Raw genomic sequence first — 20,149 nt, forward strand, 5'->3', positions numbered from 1 at the left:
TTAACTACAGTATTAAACCTACGAGTAATAGCATATGGAACAAAAACACACAATAACAAGAAGGCATCTAACTTCTAAATGATAACATTTGCCCACTTAATTGAAACTTATCAGGTTATGATCTCCAACAGGCTTATAAATTAAGCTCAGCATTAGCTTTGTATATATCCAAATAACAAAAATAGCTATATTTACATAGGCTTAAAGCAATAATTCAATTGATGATTTTGAAAGAACTTTCTCCCCAACAATCCAGTGAAGTACATAGTACAAAAATTATCTCTATTTTACAGATAAAAAAAAATGAAACAGAGATATAAAGTGAATTGTCCAAGATCACAAGGCCACTCAAATCCTGGTTCTGACACTCTTTTCTTAGAGTCACCTTGGGCAATTCGTTTCACTTTTCTGAGTTTCTCTTTAAGTACAGCTATAGCCTAAATTCTGTTAGTTGTCTTCCCTGATTTACCTTTTTTCTTGGATACGGGCCATCCTCAGTATAAAGAACTCAAATATTTATCTCATATAACTTAGTCCAGATATAATCCCTCTTGGATACAGTAACTTAGGAGATGCCATGTTCAGAGCCCGAGGCCAATTCGAGCTAGCAGTTTCTTTCAGTAAGTCAAATCAATAAGCATTTATTAATTTCTAACTATATTCCAGGCACAGTGCTAAGGGTCAGTGATACAAAAAGAAATGCCAAGTGTTTGTACTTTTCCTTTTATATCTGTCTCATCTCTACCTTTGAAATACTGCCTCTTCAAAGTCCAGCTCAGGTGTCAGCTCTTTCAGGACACTTGCTGTGATGCCCTAGCTGGAAATGAACTCTTCTTTCACAAAATTGGCATCAAGTGATTTCTCTTCACTTTTCCCTTGGTTTTATCACATTCTACATTGTGCCATCAGGGTAGCGAGGTGGCGCACTGGATAGGATCCTGGCCTTATAATCAGGAAGACTCATCATCAATTCAAATCCAGTTTTAGACACTTCCTGGATGTGTAACCTGTTTGCCTCAGTTTCCTCATCTGTAAAATGAGCTGGAGAAGCAAATGGCAAACCACTCCAGTGTCTTTTCCAAGAAAACCCCAAATAAGGTCACAAAGAGTTAGTCTGGACTGAAAAATTACTATAGAACAAATTTTCTGCTAGGCATATTTGCGTATATGGCATATCTCCACCACCCCTGCATTAGACTTCAGACTTCCTGAAGGAAATCATTGCCCTAAGTGAACAATCAAATAAACAAAAATACTGAACTTGGAGTCAAAAGATTTAGATTGAAATCTCAACTGGGACACTTAGCAGACATGTGACCTTGGTTATGTCCCTTAGTTTCTCTGATCCTTAATTTCACCTTCTTCACATCAGGGACTATATAACATTCACACTAACTCCTTAGGAAGGTCAGAATGAAAACACTCTGCCAAATGTAAAGGTGTTGAGATACCCTGAGGTGAAGTCTCCCATCTGTCTCACCTCAGTTCGACACTCTTCTTGGGGATCCCTCTCTTCTTCTTTCCAGGCTTAACCCAAGTTCCCCCTCCCACTGCTGAGGCTTTGCCTGATCCTCCCAGGCAGTAGCTCTTCAAGCAGAGAATAGAGAACCAATAACTTCTGGTATGTATTGAGGGGATTCTTCCTCCAATTCAAATGAGATCAAATGATCCTTGAGATCCTTTCCAATGCTCAGATTGGGTGTTTCTGTGGTGGGTGTCTATATGTGTTTGTGTGTGTGTGTGTGTGTGTGTGTGTGTGAGAGAGAGAGAGAGAGAGAGAGAGAGAGAGAGAGAGAGAGAGAGAGAGAGAGAGAGAGAGAGAGCCAGAGAAAGACAGATAGAAAGAAACAGAGAGTGAATGTTGTTACTCTCTCTGTTTTCTCATCTTTTTCAAAAGGGTTCCGTTAAAATCAGTCCTGGGACAGCTCACAATCTTGGCTTTCATTCCTTTATAGTCAGAGTCCTATAGAAAATTACAGAGGTTGATTTAAATATATATCTAGGAAGCATAGTGAATAGAGTATTGTATCTAAAATATGGAAGACCAAGTCTTCCTCTGTTACAGTGACCCCAGGCAAGACATTTAAATTTAACTTCTGTCTGCCTCAATTTCTTCATCTACAAAATGGAATAGTAAAAGCACGTACCTCCCATGGTTGTTAAAAGTATAAAATAATATTTGTAAAATGTTTTAAAAAATTTTAAGGCAGTATATAAAGCTAGTTATTATTATTGTTAACAGCTCTTTGTAGTTGAATAAAAGTATTAGAATGTAAATTTATCCTTTCTAGGCTTGCCAAAAGCAATCTTAACACAATTCCAGTAGGGCAATAATATGTACCCCATCTCGTTCTCATGTGATTTTGATCTCATAGGGACCTCTATATTTAGAAATTTTTTCATTCCATGTAATTTGGAAATCAAGTATTTGGTATGCTAAGAGATATTCAAATATTATCTTTAAGTTTTCAGAATTATTGTTAAATCCAGGCAACAGTAGGCAAAGGTTTTTGTCTGTGATAATGGTCCAGTATCCTGTAGAGATTGAACTCTCCAGACTATTTTGAGGTCTGTATCTGTATTTGTTATCTTTTATTCCATGAAAGATAGAGAGCTTCTTGTTAATGTAATTTTAGCTTCCTAGGTACCTTATTTACAGCCTTGCTGTGATGTGTTTCACTCTCTTCACTATTTCCTTGTATAACCTCAATGGATGATGAAATCCCGAATCTTTAAAGATAATGCTTCTGTAGTTCCTGATGATAATGATTTGGTATTGAATTGCCATTATAAACCCCTTTCTTTCCACCAAAAAAAAAATCTTCATGACTTAGAATTTATTCAATACGTTTTGCTGATATATTATTTTTTAAGTTCATGCCGACATTGCCCAAGGAAAGTCTTCTGACTCCACTTTTGAATTTTTGCTGTTCCATAGGCTCCATCTGAAAGTAAAAGACACATTTGGTCCCATTTGACATAATTTGCATCCCCAGTGCCAAGCATGGTTCCTGGCACACAGGAGGCACTTCTTAACATTGGTTGAATTATCAAAGAAAAAAAAGCCTATTTTTGCAAAAAGCCTTTAAAATGGAAGGAAAGAAAAATAACATGCTATAATAGGTGGAGAGCTAGCCTCAGAACCAAGAATTCCTGATTTTAAGACCTGCTTTCATATTTTGACCACATAATCCTGGGCAAGTCATGTAAACTCTTAAGTGGCTCTAAGGCTATAACTTGCTGAGAAGGTGCTGATCTACATTGTTGTAAGAAACTTGCTCACTGAGGAGTACTCTAAACTAATAAAACCACAGTTCCAGGTTCCCCACCCCCCTGCCAAAAAAAAAAGTATGAAAAATGGATTTTCTATGACCCTTTATAATCACTTGTGCCAGAGAATTGAGTTGTACCAAGACCTCTTACAAATCACTGAGAATAAATGATTGACTCAATCAATAAACATTAATTAAGCATCATAAAGTTAAGATAGTAAGAATCTGAGACAGATAATGTGTTGATCAAATTGACAAGACATGACTACAGATTAGATATAGGGCAGTTGGGGACAGGGAGTGATAATAAAGAGTCAAAGATGACTCTGAATTTGTGAACCTGGGTGACCAGAAGGATGGTGGTACCCTTGAGAGAAATAGGGATGTTGGGGGAAATGGCCAGCTTCAGGGCAAAGAAAAATTCTGTTTTGGACATGTTGAGTTTAAGATCATTTTGAAATAGTTAAAAGTGTCCAGAACACATTAGTAATATAGGATTAGAGCTCAGGAGAAAAAAAGTAGGACTACATATATACACATACACTTAGTAATCATCTCCATAGAGATAACTGAACCTTTGAATCCATAAAGAATAGAATAATTCTCCTTGGTTGGTTCTTTAAAAAAAATCCTTACCTTTTGACTTGGAATTAATACTAAATACTGGGTCCAAGGAAGAAGAGTGGTAAGGACTAGGCAATTGAGGTTAAGTGACTTGCCCAGGATCACATAGCTGGGAAGTACTGAGGCCAGATTTGAACCCAGGCTCTCTCATCTCCAGGCCTGGCTCTCTATCCACTGAGTCACCCAGCTGTCCCTTGATTGCTTTTTAAAAGGACATATTTGTGGATATTAACCATACTCAGGGGAAGGACAGATGTATGTGTTGAAATGCTACAGGTCTTAAAGATTATTATCCTCTTAGGTATCTCCAACTTAACTATTTAGTCCACAATTGAAACCCTTTTGGCTCATGTAAATACTAAAAATAAAAACAAAAGACCCCATAACACCAATGTATTCAAGAAATTTGAGCTCCTGGAGTTGTAAGTATCTATAAGGAAAAAGAATTTATAAGACAAACAAAAGCAATTAACCAGAGTAGAAAGCCCTAGGTTTGCTATAAGAAAACCAGGATATGAATACTGCTTCTCCTCTTTACCAGGGCATGATCTTTAACAAGACTTTCCTCTGAGTTTCTGTTTCTTCCTCTGTAAAATAAGAGTTGGACCAAATCAGTAGTTCTTAACATTTTAAAAGTCATATCTGAAGTCTATGGACACCCTCTCAGAATAATCTTTTTTTTAATTGAAGGAAATGCTAAATTTTAGTTAGACATTAATGAAAACAAAATAAAATTTTTTCCCATCCAAGTTCATGGATTCCATGAAATATCCATGGACTAAAGCTGTGGAACATAAGTTAAGGGCCCCTGGGCTAAAGAATCTACCAGGTCACTTGTAGTTCTAATATTTTATGATATTCTGGGAAACGAATATTGTTTTCTGGGATCTTGGTTTTATCCACTGGGAGAAAAAAGAATTCATTAAAGACAACTGCTTCCAAACTCTTAGTCAACCCAGAAGAGAAACAGTTTTGACACCCCCTAGTTGTGTGGCCAAATCACTTAACCTTTTTTAATCTCAATTTTCTCATCTGAACAATAAGTATAATTTAACAGTACTATCATAATAATATATTAATAAGTATAATATGCAATCCTTGCCTCACAGAATTATGGGGAAAGCACATAGTAAGTCTTAAAGCACTATAGAAATGTGAGTTGTTACTTCTTCCACCAAAATAATTCTCTGATGATTTTTTGTGATTGGAGAGGTGACCCTGAATTTCAGAGGCTATGCCAGTGCCTAACAGGTAGGTCCTACAAAGGTAGAAATTCTTCTGATACAAGCTTGCTGATCAGTCACTTATATTGTTGTCCAAGAACCAGCATAGTGAAGTTTGGAGAGACTCCTCACAAGACTGGCAACATGGCGATAAAATTTGGAGCACAGAAACCTTTGAAAACTAGCCATGAAGGCATGAAGGCAATCTCTGTTGATGGAGGGAGCGATACCCCCACTAATGACATAATAACCCCAAGAAGTACTGAAATGTAATGAACGTCAAAAATGTCTCATCAGAGAAATCAAATTATGGTCCATACTTAGGGTACAACATAAACACTTAGAGGAAGTATATGTATGTATACATGTGTGTAAATATATGTGTATTTAGTTCACCGTGCACACAGACCATTCTAATTAAAGTATGGCAGCAGCAACACTGGTGATAATACAAATGTGCAAGTCCCCTGGGCGAGAGGGGAGAATTGTGGGAAAAGAGCCCATTTTCTGAGTATGAACAGGGTGTCAGCAGAGCCATGTTTCCAGTTCTTAGAAATTTTACATCTCCATCTGAAGTGCAGCATAAAATAATTAAAGCAGTTGTGAATTGGCTTTGCTCTGGGAAGCCTGAGACACAATTGTTTGGGGAATAAATAAAATAAATAAATAAATAAATCATCCTAACAGAAGTTGAGAGTGGCAGTCATAAGTTTTATCTTATATGGAAATATCATCATAAGATTTAAAGCTGAGAAAAAAGTCTTTAAAGATCTTCTAATCCTACCCCCTAATTTTGCAGGTGAGGATTCTGAGCACCAGAAAAGAAAAATCATTTGACCAAGTAACTTTCAGAGCTGGGAATTGAATGAAAATCCTCTCATCTGAAAACTGGTGCTTTTTCCACTTTAGACTATAATCATTTAGAAGTTACTGTCTCTTTCTGAGTTCTTTCCCACCGTCCTTTGATTCTTATATTTATACTTCAGTGGGTCAGTGATCACATACGTGAGAGTACTTCTGGTGGCACAAATCACAACCTATTCATGCCTTCCTGTGTGACTACTGCTCACATTCTGCCATAATCATCCCTGAATAGTGTCGAGGGGTCTTGTATAGAAGGTTTTTTCTGATTCTAACAAGTCGATGGTCTGAATGCACTCAGCCATTTGATCCATGAGTGATTCCCACATTGGTAACCAGCCATTTCTATTCTACTAAGATATTTTCAGGATTGTTTTAGGTCAATTTGATGATTGCCATGCCCAATGCCTTCCGACTCTCTTCTTAAAGTTTTTACAGCATATAGATATAAGGGTCCTGTGTTCTCTACAAGCCTCTCTCATTTCCTGATACTGTTATATTTTCCACTACCCTTCACTATAATCACCTTTGCATTAACCTCAGTGAACATCAAGGTTTGGAGGCTCTTATCTAGTTATTCCTAGCATCTCTCTACTTCTTCTTCTGTAATCCATAAATATGGGCACATAAGCTATAAATAGGTTCATGTCTTCTTTTTGTTAATGCTCATCATGTATTTTCCAAGGCAAAGTGGCCAATTATTATAACAAAATTATTTCTTATTGCTCCTGGACCCATAATGAAACAATCTCCCCAGATGCCTATATTCACCTAGGAACCTGTAGGCATTGTATCTACTTAGCCTCAACTTATTTAGGCTTCTAGTTTCCTTTATAAGGACAATATCAATATTGATGTGGTTCAGTTTCCTCCAGTAGTAAATCGGCTTTGTCACCATTTGTACATTAAGAATCCCACAGTTAAATCAATTTGTAGATTTCCATATGCAAAAAATTAGTCATCTAATGGGCAACCTATTGGTAATGTGATTCTCTACTTGGCTATGTTTTTACCATTACAATCAGTCAACAGGTATTTATTAGTCACCTACTAAGTTCCAGACATTGAACTTGGCACTTGGGGTACAAATGCAGGAAGTAATTTCTGCTCTCAAAGAGCTTCCCTTCTGACAGACAAAACAATCTGCTTACCTACAAATACATATAAATATATACTGATGTAATTAACAGCTTCAATGACCTGTGCACAGAGATTATAACTACCCTTTAACAAAATAGAGACTCTTGGGTATCTCACAATTAACTGTGATGGCTGAAGGAGTTTCTACTATTAGACAACTAAATTTGAACTGCCATTTTCCTGAGGAAGAAGACTGATAGTTCACTTTCACTTGTGAGGAAAATTGAGTGTTAACTGTCGTCATGTGAGAAACTGAGTCTGAGAGTGTTAACTATCATCCTTAGAGAGATCTAAATGGAGGAAATTAACTGCCACCTGAAGAAGCCAGATCGTGAAGGTTTTTAAAAGCCAGAGGAGTTATCTGTGATCATAAAAGTAATAGGGTACCATTGAATTTGTTGACTAGGGGAATGACTTTATAAAAATCATTTTTAACAGTTGTAGGGAGAGACTTGAGGCAGAGACATCAATTAGATTATTGTAATGGTCCGTGAAAGGTGATAAAGGCTTAAGGTAGAGTGATTAGAGTAAATGTGAGTAGAGAAAAGGGAAGCTGTGGGGGATGTCATAAATGTAGAAACAATTATAATATAAATATATTTTTAAATTTTTGAATAAAGAGAATTTTTGTAATGTTCTTGGGTTATATATATATGCTTAATTTTTTTTTAATTTTTTAACTTTTACCTTCTGTCTTAGAACCAATATTATGTTGGTTCTAAGACAGAAGAGCAATAAGGGCTAGACAATGGGGGTTAAGTGACTTGCCCAGAGTCATACAGCTAGAAAGTATCTGAGGCCAGATTTGAACCTCCTGTCTCCAGGCCTGGTTCTCTATCTACTGATCCACCTAGTTGTCACTCTATTGTCTATTATTATTGCCTGGTGAATTCCTACCTTTCTTTTAAAACCCAATTCAATATAGTACTATATATTATTATTTATGATATATATTTATCAGACCTGTCACTTTGTTACTGCAGGAAGTGGGATACTCTCAATGTAAAAATTCCTTCTACCATGTCTTATTTGTTGCCTTATAGCATTAGAAGATTAAGTGATTTGCCCTTGGTCACAAACTAATGTGTGTCAAAGGCAAAACTTGAGCCCACATCTTTCCAACTCTTAATTATAGTGTCTTATCCATTATTCTAGATTGCTTCATGATGTTTGATTACATTTGGTGGTACAAACAACAGTGGTCATGATAAGTGGGCAACTGCCTTCCTGGTATGATCTAGTCAGTAAATAGAACTAGGAAACTTTCCAGCCCTAAGAGTCTTTCCCCACTGCCCTATTAAGACATGTCCTCCTCCATTTTACTTAATTTTTTCCCTAGTTTCCAGAAACCCTAAACTTTTCAACCATAATAGATATCATTGATCCAGTCTCCCAAGAAGAGTTTCCTCATGTACTCTTGACCTGCGGAGCATCTAAGACATAGACTAACACTGCAGTCTACTAGATAAAAGGTCATTTTTTTTGTCCATATGACCCAACGTTTTTATTAGGGTTCCCTCAAAGACATTGAGAAGTCACATTCTAAATTCTGTAGACAGACTGCTAGCCCATCATATCCCTTTGGATCGAGGACTTTCAGAGAGGATTAGCAAACACCCTGGCTCACAACCCCCCAAATCATACTCTCTGTTACTCATTCTAGGTACCAGCAGAGTTTCTATGGGGTCAATCTTTCCAGCCTTCGTGGTGCGGCCGTGGATGAATACTTCAGACAGCCAATTGTAGTAAGTGTACTCTCTCTTTCTGGGGCTTGGCATCCTTACCAGAACAAATTTTGGAGATGGAGATGGCTTCAGGAAAACCATGTTTCCATTTCTTTTACCTCTTTTTTTTCCCTAGTTATTCAAGATTACTGACTTATCTTGATTAGCTCTTCATGTACTCTTCCTTAGACAACTCCTGTAAAAAGAGATATATTTAAGGACATTAAGAATAGCTCAGAGGCTGTCTTAAAGGTTTATCATCACAGAATGTGGTCTTTATATTTAGTGTCACTACAATACATGGGGGCCATCCAAGGAAGATGGCATTGGTTGAGATGAGACATCCTTTCTTTGCTCTTGAGGAGTCTCAGGCTTACAGTTGCATTTCTAAGAAAGCACCTTTGTTCACTCTTCCCTCTATGGGAAATAGCCTGTCTTCCTTTCTTTTCCTACCCAATTCAAATGTCACCGCCTCCAGAAAACCATTTCTTATTTCCCCACCCTTCTCTGTAGTAACCTTTGCCCTCAAGATCTCACATAACAGTCTCTTTTGCAACTCTCCAATACATTTTGCTGTTTTATTGTATAACTTGATTATTTTTGAAGGTGTCATAGGTCATAAGATTTACAGCTAAAAATATGTTAGAGATGGTCTAGCTCAACCATATAATTTTTTAAATGTTTTATATCTTTTATTTTTGTAGTAGAGTTATTTCTGAAAATATTCCATCCTTCTCCAGTTCTGTCCTCTTTAAATTGAACTATCCTTTGTAACAAAGAAAAAACAGCCAAGCCAAACACAAGGCCCATGTATACAGCATTCTGCCCTAATAATTCCCCCATCTCTTCCAAGAAGAGAGTAGAATGCTTCTTTATTGGCTCTCTGAGATTCTCATTCCAACACCAAAATTGTGCCAATGGGGACACTAAGCCTCAGGAAAAAAAAAAGTGATTTACTCAGGGTCTCACAGATAATAAATAGCACTTCTGGTATTGGAACAATAATTTGTTTCTCCAAATCATGACATATACTAGATTGTCACCCCTAAGACATCAGGATCTAAATATATCTTCTTTAATTTTATACCTTGATTTACAAACTACCACAATACTCAACAAAAAGATTTGCTTTGATTTGAAATGAGGCCAAGTATTAGGTTGGTGAGAAGACCAGTCCATAGAGAAGTAGGACTAACATTTGTTCATTCATTAACAAGTATTTATTAAAAGCCTATACTATATTCTTGGCAGGAGTAGGAAGGATGGAATGAGTTGGAAGGAAATAGAAAGTGGAGGCCAGAAGACTGATTAAAAGGCTATTGCATTCACTTAGTCCAGTGAGCAGCTTTAAAGTCATATTGTTATAAATGGAGGAGGAAAAGGGGCAGCTGGATAGCTCAATGGATTGAGAGCCAAGCCTGGAAATGGGCAAATCTGGCCTCAGATGCTTCCTAGCGATGTGACCCTGAGCAAGTCACTTAACCCCTATTGCCAACTCTTACTACTCTTCTGCCTTGGAACCAATGCATAGTATTGATTCTAAGATAGAAGTTAACAGTTTAAAAAATAAAATAAAATGGGAAGAGAGAAAGTACTAAGGAAGTTGTGTCATCCAGACTAGGCAAAGTTTTTTAAAAGTTTATGAGAGAAGATGAGGAGAGGGATGGGACAAGAGCAGAATGGAAAAAAAGGTTTTTAAAAATGAGGAAACCTAAGAATATTTATTACAAAGAGGAGGAATATTGTTTGAAAAGTCAAAAAAATTGAAGATTTTTTAACAGTGGAGCAGGTATCCTCTAGGGAAACCTCATTGACAGTAAACATCTGTTCACTAAACTTTTGCCACTCCCCAACAAGTGACATGGAAACCTAGAGCCCAGAGCCCCAGGTCCGGTTACTTCAATCAAATTGCTGGAGAGCATTTGAGGAGAAACATTTGAGAAAGGATATACCTTTCAAAATTCCACCTTCACAAACTCTGAGACAGGTGAATCTTGTGACTCCTTTTTTGATAAAGTTCTTCCAGGACAAACTGTCTCCTATAGTATTCACTTCCCAATTCTAGTAATTTTTCATTTTATCTTTGTAACCCAAGAATCCAGCACAGTGCCTTACTAATAGTAGTTGCTTAAGAAATGATTGTTGAATTGGACTAGATTCAATAGTCACATACTCACACCAATGCCAAATATCAATAATTTCTCATATCAGTCAGTCTAGAAGTGACCATTTCATATCACCAACATCAAAGAAATTCCTGATATTTCTAAAGATAGGCCCCAATTAACTGGTTCCAGCAGCCCTTCTAACAAAGAGAAACAGTTAAATAAAATTAACTTGGATGGTAAAAAAGAAAAAATTAGTCCCAATTTTGCCTTATGGTTAATTGCTTTTGCTCTGCGACATGCTTGTTCTCTTGTTCTCAGTCTTTCCACTCCCTGGAATTGACTAGTAGTCATACCATCTTTCCTTCCTACCGTACAAAGCCCCAGAGTATTTCTTTAAAGGCATCAGAAAGGGATTTCTGCTGCTAACAGTTCAGGTTTTGTGCCCTTCGATATCTCCTTTGATTTCTTCTCTGTTATCAATAATTCAATCAGCAAGAATTAATTTAGCTTCTAATGTGTATGCCAAGTAGACACTGCACTTGGTACTAAGAATACAAATATGATGAATGAGACAATTCCTTCCCTTGTCCCACCACACCCTATCTCACGCCAGCCAGCTCATGCTGCCCAGGCTTCCAAATATGATGGTACACCCCAGATCACAGTCTGGGCAGAATTCCCTGCTCTGACCCTTTCTCAAACCATCTTCCTAACCCACAATTAAAATTTAACTTGCTCTATGCCTTATTCCTTCAGGAAAGAGCCTTCTCTTTTTCAATGTAAAAGTTAAAATTAAATCGCAAACAATAAAATATTATATTTTAGGAGATTTATTAATGATCATTAGAAATAAAGGAATAAAGAGGATACAAAATAAAGGCCATGTGCCCATGGCTGATTAGCCCATTTAAAATCCCCATGCTTAGCTTACCACCACCAGCATGCTGGCTGCAAACCCAAGAAAGAGGCCCAAGAGGACTGCCCACTTGCTAATATCCTCTGTCTACAGGAAGTATGTAATGACAGGAAGTCAGTGGGCTCCCAGGAAATGTAGTTCTTTTTTAGGGTAACAGACTTTCAATTTTACATTCACTCCTGAGATCCGTGGAAGACTAGTCTCTCCAATGGATCTTGCAAACATAACCAACTTTGAAATTACAATAATTTGAGGATAAGAGGAAAAGAAAACAAAACCAATGGTTGTTAGGGTAACAGATTTTCAATTTTACATTAGGGAATTAATGCAATTCATGTTAAAATATTAATAGCTAATAATGGGTATTAATGGATTTAATTATTATTTCTCATGCAGCATTGTTTTAAAATCCTTTAGGAATCTAAATTATCCTTATTGTTTATTTAACTCAGACCTTCTGGAAGTATGCCTTAGATAAATTCAACAAACAATTATTAAGCATGAAATACTAGGGCAAAATGAGGTGACTGTGAGGGGTGGAAGAGAGGGATTTTTTTCAGTGCTTCCAAAACTCTAGTATACAGACAGTCATCTATTTCATCTATTTCACCTGAATGATGTTTACCAGAGTCATTGGTCACCCAGTAAAAACTGATTAGATGTTTTTAGATTAGATAGATAAAAACTAAACTACAATCCAACCAACGTAAATGACAAAATGCTACTTCTGTGATCCAAGTCAATTCAGCAAGCATTTATTAAGTATACCCTTGGTTCAAGAGTAGAGAAATGACTTTTTGGCTTTTTATTGAAAAAGGAAAGGAAACTATCTTTCAGATCTTTATTCTAGACTTACTTAGAATGCCTTTACACTTAAAAATGTCTCTCACATTTTGCTAAACATAATTCAAGACCCATTGGACTTCCCTAATCAATTTCTTTGTCTCATTAAAGTACTCACACATCAATTAACAATTCCAATCTGTTTTCCTTTGCTTCAGTGATACCAATGCCAGTTTAGAAAACTGAGGAAACAGAAAATTCTGGAGTGCAATTTATAACTGCCTTTGTCTGCCACCACATACACATAATTCACAATAGAACTGCTTGTTTGGGGGAAATTTTTATTTAGAGAAACAGGATAACTAAGATGATGAGTTTATCTTCCTTCTCCTATAGAGTTTGAAAAGATAGGTCTAGGGAGATTCTTGGGTTTACTGTGGCATAGTATGAAGTAGACAGAGTGCCAGTGCAAGAGTCAGGTCATATTCCTGAGTTCAAATCCAGCCCCAGCCATTTATTAGCTGTACAATCCTGGGCAAGTCACTAGACTCTGTTTCCCTGAGTTTACTTATCTGTAAAATGAGCTGGAGAAGTAAATAACAAACTATTCCAGTATCTTTGCCAAGAAAACATCAATGGGTTTGCCAAGAATCAGACATGACTGAAATAACTAAACAATAGCAAGTATGAAGGAAAAGTCAGAAAAAAAGAAAAAGAGGAATGTAGGCTTATTATAGTTTAATTCTATTGCTATTATTGGTGATTGCTCACATCTATGTAACACTGATGTTTACAAAGGATTTTTCATACCCATCCTATAAAATATATATCCTTATTTTATAGTTAAGGAAACTGAGACTTGAGTTATTACTTTCCCATAATCAATAAGTCTTTTAAATTCTACCTCCAAAATATTTTTACAGCTATCTCCTTTTTCCTAACATGATTGATTCTCTTTTATAAACTCTTTTCACCTTATTTCTCCAATTCAATTTCTGAATTGATTTCATTTTCCACCCTTTCTCCTACTCTCTCTTCCAGCCAAACTAGCCTGTTTGTTGTTCTTCAAATATAACATTCCATTTCTTGCCTCCATGAGTTTGCACAGGTTGACCCTTATGCCAGCAATGCTATCTAACCCTCATCACTTCCACCTCTTTTAATCACTTAGCATCCTTTCAAGGCTCAGCTCAAATGCCATCCCCTACACAGGTCTCCCAAATCGTTAGTGTACTCCCCCATGAAATTACTTTGTATTGCCTTTTTATATGTTTGGTATTTACTTAATCTGTATGCATGTCATTTCTGCCAGTTAAAATAAAAACTTCTTCAGGGATGGGGTTGTTTTCTTTTTTCCTTTAATCCCTAGTAACAAGAACAACAACTGGCATGCAGTAGGCACTTAGTAAATACTGATTTGAATTGACAAATATCCCCCCAAAATGTGTCTGTTTCAAGGAGAAATTGGGGAACTGTACAGTTCTACAAAGGCAATCCATCCCATTCCCTTTCTCCTGTTTAATTCTGGGCCTATTCATTGTCTGCTTAGTATTGTGTAATTACAGATATATCAAAGATAAAACTACTGATGGATGAGCTCAGTGGCCTATCTGAATTTAGCTGGCACCATTCTTGGAAAACAGACAAAAGACTTGCTGGAACTATATGCAAAGCTTTTCCAAAATGGTACAACCTAATAGAACTTGTTTTCTTCTGGCATAGCCTTCAAAAATTTAAAGTTGCCTCCACAACACCACAAGTCATTAGAATAGCATTTTGTGGAGGTCCAATTCATTATCGTGCCTTATTAACTATATCTATATATATTCATCAAATCCCCTTTCTGGAATACTTGTTCCAAGAAGTCAGGCACCATATTTTATTTAGACTTTCTATCTCCCCTAGCATCTTACACAACATGGGAATTTAATAAGTGTTTTTGAATGAATAAATGAATGGATGAAATATCCTACCGTATCAGTTTTTTTTTTACTTAAGAACTTGAAATTGGATCTAGAGTTGGTGCTTCATAATTCCATGATGCACAGAACTTTTTGAATAAACACCAGCATAATCTATCTTATCTTCAGTTTATCTTGACAAAATATAAACATCCATGATTGTTTTCCACAGGATACATTTGACATTAGGATTTTGATGGCTCAGACAATTAAATATACTGTCAATTTCATTGAAGCCAAAGAGGAAGACTTGCACAGGTTGGTGTAAATCATTATTGCTCCTGTTCTTTCATAATTTTAATCTCATTCCAACCCCACCATTCCCCCAAAAAAACTCAGCATTGAATTTTACTACATAGTCCATGAAAATATTAGGTTGGGGCCATATATTAGGTCTGGTCATGCATATATAAAGTTGTCTTCCTCTGGAGAAAATTTTGAGGGCTGAGCACTGGTTTGGTTCTATCTTACTGGAAAATTATATGTTTCCCATGTGGTTCCTCATAATTGTTTTACTTCTTTCTCCCCAGGCAGACCAATATTTTTATAAAAAATTTTTAGAGAGGAAGTTCAGGCACAGAAAGATTGCTCTCTTCCCAAGGATACACAAGGAACAAGAGGTTGAAACTCCACAGAGTACCAAGCTAAGACATGAAATCATAGGCTATAGAAATGGAAGGGACCCTGGAGAACATTTCCTATTCTTCTGTTTTGGGGAAAATGAGATGCCTAAAGTGAGAGAAGATCCCAACAGATTTCTGTTTGCTTTGGAAGCCTTTGCTTCCCACAGAGCGCTTCATGAAGACCAGGCAGCATCTCACATGAAATATCTATTAAACCAGTTAATAAGCTGTCAAGTGCTATACACATATTAGGTATTTATAATTAGTATATTCAGCAGAAAATAAAACAGTGAATTATTTAAGGCTAAAGTTTTAACTTAAAAGTTGTTTTTATAGTTTAGATTATAAGAAGATGAAATTAGCCTAATATATCCTAATGCTTGATAAAAAGATACACTTTCTTTTTGGGTGAAAAAACAAAAAAGCTGGCCGAGAGTACACAGACCTCCAGAATGAATCTGTAGTACAAAGATTCTTAACCAGAGATTCATGGATGGATTGCAGTAGGTTAGTGAACCTGGATCCAAACATAAGTATTTCAATATGTTTTTGTTGTACTTTTGTGTGTTTTATTTTATGCATTTAAATAGATTATCTTCAGAAAGGGGCAATAAGATTTACCAGATGACCAACAGGTTCGAGACACAAAAAAGTTTCAGTACCCCTGCTCTAACAATTTTGGGGTCTCCAATCTACAGCCAGAACCAGGCCTGGGAGTTTTGACTTCCAAAGTAAATATTAACCATGGGTTGGGCTTTCTACTTGATAAAATAATAACTAATACTCTGCATTCTCATTGGCACCTGACAGCTTACTAAATGAATTGTAGACATATTATTTTTGTACTCACAACAGCCTTCAGAAATAGTCAGGGTAAATTGGATCATATTCAGAGTGGTGTATTTAGTTCTGGGCATCTCATTTTTGGAAGGATATTAAAAAACTGGAGTATGTCTAGAAAAGGATAATCAGGATGGGTAGAGGATTAAATGCTAGACAATATTGGTTAAAGAATTGAGACTGTTTAGACTGTTTAGCTTGGAAATTGGAAAGAACATTCAAGAGGGACATGATCAGTTTTTTCAAGTACTTGAGGGCTTTTGTGAAAGAGAGAAATTAAACCTGTTCTCCCTGGACCCAGATAGCAGAATTAGGAGCAATCAGTGACAGTGAGAGAAAAATTGGGGGCAGCAAAGTTGCTCAGTGGTCAGAACACTGGATCTGGAGTCAGGAATACCTAAATTCAAATCTAGCTTCAGACACTTACTGGCTGAGTGACCCTGGGCAAGTCACTTACTCTATGCCTCAGTTTCATTATCTTTAAAATGGGGATAATAATAGCATCTATCTCCAAAGGTGCTCTGAGGATCAAATAAGGTATTTATAAAGTGCTTTTCAAACTTCAAAGCACTACATAAATACTACTTTTGTTGTTATTATTATTTAAGGAAAGACTTCTTAACAATTCACACTGTTAAAAAAAATTAGACTTGGCTGTCATGAATCTTCCTATTGGATTTTCCTTCACAAGAAGCCTTCAGTGGAAGTTGGATGACCAACTGTCAAGGGAAGGAGAACTCTCTTGAGAACTGGTCTGGACTAGACAACCTCTGAGATTCTCTGATTCTGTATTATTATCCTCATTTTACACATGAGGGGATTGAGCTTACCATGTTACCATGCTTTTAAATAGTGGAGTCAGTATCAGAACCTCATGTCTTCTGAGCCCGAGGCCTGCATACTTTCCACTATCCAAAACTAGCTGTCTCATAAATCAAGACCATTTCTGCAAAACTTTTATGGAGATTCCCCTAGCAGTAAATCACCTTCCTGAACAAAATAAGATTAATGGTGGCATTCTGATGCTGATGTTCCCTTCCTGGCCTTAGTTAGAGAATTGGGCAGGCTTCTCTCATCCATCTTATTGCTTTGGGAATGCACCACCACTCTTGTTTTGGCCCTCAAAGGAATGGCTATCATTCTTCTTGACCACAGCGAAGGTAGAACTTCATGATAATGACTTTACTCTCTACTCTCTGACTACAAAGATGAATGGAAAACTGGGAAAATTTCAGGGTTACTGTTTTGCATCATGGCAAAAACAAGAATGAGCTGGTTTGAGTTAAGCAGTTAAGATCAAAATTGTTCTAATTTCCAAGATATTTTACTTGTGTTTTGATGAGCTGAACCATATAGAGTAGATGGATGTCATTGTGAATGGAGGCCACAGAACCATAGTCTGTCACTGAGTCACCATCTCCTTTGAAATGAAGTCATTTCTGTCTCGTGTGGAGGAGGAATGAGTAAAGAAACAGCCACAGAGCAGGGGAAGAAGGGTGCAAAGCTGGTAGTACTAGAAACCTACTCTCATCAGACCTGGAATAAAAAGAGAACAACATTCACAGTTAGAAGGGTAAAACTTTTCTTCAGATACAAAAAAAAAAAAACAGGAGAGAAGGAGGATGGGAAAAGTGAGTAACTGTGGAGGGGTACACAAATAAAGAGGTGGGGTGATGTGAGAAGATAGGGAAGCACTCTTAGGACAAGAGAGGGGAGAGATTTTTAGAGTTGAACTCATATAAAGAAGTAGCAGGGCATGGCTGTGGGAAGAAGAAAGGAATTTTTGGAAAGGTGGATAGAATAAAAATTAAAAGGTAAGGGGGAAGAAACAAGGAAGGAACCTTTGGAAGGTGGGCCAATTTGGAACTAGGAAGGAAAAGGGAAAGGATAAAGGAGAATTTGGGAGAAACAATGTGAAAAGAAGAGTTATTGGTCAAAAGAAATTGGACATCTAAGGAGTGATACAGCAGGGAAAAAAAGAAAGAGGAAGACAAACAATAAGGAGGAATAGAGTATATGGAAATGCACAGCTAGTAATTATCACATTGCATATAATGGGATAAATTCACATATGCAAAGAAAATAAATAGCAGAAAGGATCAAAAATCATGACCTGACAATGTATTGTTTACAAGAAACTACACAAAAATTGAGAAACAAGTATAGAGTGAAGGTGAGGGACTGGAGCAGAATATATTGTGCCTCAGTTGATCCAGAGAATGTAGAGGTAGTAGTCATGATCTCTAACAGAGTTGGGGCTAAAATGAATATAATTGGAAGGGATGAACAGGGTAACTATAGTACATTTGGGAGAGGTTAATTTGGATAATGAAGCATTATCAATAGTGGACCTGTATGCACCAAGTGTTATAGCACCTAGATTTTTAAAGGAAAAACTAAATGAGATACAGATGGAAATAGATAAATAAATAATAAAAGCAGTGAACTTTAATTTTCTCCTCTCAGAACTGGATAAATCTAACCAAAAAATAAATAAGAAGTTAAGGAAATGAATAGAATCTTACATGAGTTAAATAAGAGATATCTGGAGAGCCCCCACATACCTACATATGGTTAGTAGTTGATCAAAGCCTGAGCATACCCATAATACAATTATAGTTTCTGGTGGGAAAACAATGACTTAGAGAGCATAAATATTTTGTAAAAACCTTACTTTAACACTCATCGTACTGTGGAAGTAAACCTGCATTCCTGAGGGGTTGTGGCACTGGAACAAAAGTTCCAATGGGTATAACCAAACTGGAAAGACATGTTTTGGAAAGAGTATGGTCCTGGCAACAGATTGCATCTTCTACCTAAGGACTAATCAACAAAATATGGTCCTGGGATGTATGTTAACTGAGATTGCATCTGCTACCTGAGGACTAATCTAGCAAAATATGGTCCTGGAAAGTATGTTAACTGAGAAACAGATGGAGTAAAGTAATCAAGTTAAATGCTGATAGGAACATTGAGAAACAGATATAATAATGCATTGCTGGAGTAGCTGTGCATTTGTTTTTTGGAAAACAAGATTGAAATATACATCAAGAGCTGTGAAGCTATTCATGCTCATTGACCTAGAGATTCCATTACTAGGGTTAGGCCCTAAGGGCATTATTGAGGGGGTAAAAAACTATGTATGTATTAAAATATTAATGGAAATTTTGTTTGTTATGATAAAATAACTAGAAATAATACAATGTAAAAAATGGGAGAAATGGCTACATAAATTGTGATATTTGGATGTAATGGATTGTATTGTTATTAGAAATTATAAATATTAGAAATATAAAGGAAAAATAAGGGGAATATATGAAGAGATTAAAAAAAGAAAGGAGAATAAAAATAATACATACCATGATTACATTTTTTAAAATAGCCACAAAAATCAAGGAAAAAAGGATCCAAGTTAAAAAAAATCCAAAAGGAATTCAAGAGCAGATGTTGTTTATAATAGCATGTATATATATAATTTACATATTCAAACAAATTTTAAACAATGGAGAATTTGCAATCTTGCACAAAACTTTTTATGCACTTATTTAGTTAGTAAATATTTTTTATTGGTGGTAGTAGTTACTCAGTATATAATAAAAAATAAAGAAGAAAAAAAAGAAAATCAGGTCATCTTTTCAGAGTCCTAAAGTCACATCCTCCAAATGCTATAGTCATTCTAATGTAATTGTCAATATTCTGATAATGTAATTCTCTGGTCCTAGAGTTCTTTCTACGTTTGTCATTATCAGTCAATTAAGGCATACTAAGAGGGAAAATTCCAAGCTCAATGCTATAGCAAACATAGTCTTGGAATAAAAGTTAATAGAATCTTAGCAAGCTAGCTTTGATATCATGGAAAGAGCAATGGAATCAGAAGACCTGGGCACCAATTCAAACTCTACCCCATGTTATCTAGGACAAATCACTTCCCCTCTCTAGGGCTTCAAGATCTAAAATCCAACCTCCTTACTTTATACAGATAAAGAACCTAAGCCCTGGCCTTAGCTTGAAAGTCCCTTCAATTTGTAGTCCCATGAAAATAGGGTCCAGGTGTGTGTCTTGTTTTTGTGTCCT

General features: G+C 36.4%; 1 protein-coding gene and 1 long non-coding RNA gene across 5 annotated transcripts in view; one reads left to right on the top strand and one right to left on the bottom strand.

Annotated features, from left to right (window-relative positions):
- The window catches only part of LOC100017350 (histone-arginine methyltransferase CARM1-like), a 324,100-nt gene that overhangs the window by 291,260 nt on the left and 12,691 nt on the right, over positions 1–20,149 (top strand). For all 4 annotated transcript variants that reach the window (XM_007499522.3, XM_007499521.3, XM_016424237.2 and 1 more), the window contains 2 exons: positions 8,784–8,865; positions 14,785–14,870. In XM_007499522.3, the coding sequence (XP_007499584.1) occupies positions 8,784–8,865; positions 14,785–14,870 (168 nt within the window). The remainder of the gene's footprint in view (positions 1–8,783; positions 8,866–14,784; positions 14,871–20,149) is intronic.
- Positions 1,827–11,917, bottom strand: LOC103100916 (uncharacterized). Its single transcript, XR_470381.2, has 3 exons — positions 11,884–11,917; positions 8,905–9,040; positions 1,827–2,945 (listed from the first exon to the last, which is right to left on the bottom strand). It is a non-coding gene; the product is annotated as an uncharacterized LOC103100916 (long non-coding RNA).

The sequence above is a fragment of the Monodelphis domestica genome, chromosome 7 (genome assembly GCF_027887165.1).
Source record: "Monodelphis domestica isolate mMonDom1 chromosome 7, mMonDom1.pri, whole genome shotgun sequence".
Classification (NCBI taxonomy): domain Eukaryota; kingdom Metazoa; phylum Chordata; class Mammalia; order Didelphimorphia; family Didelphidae; genus Monodelphis; species Monodelphis domestica.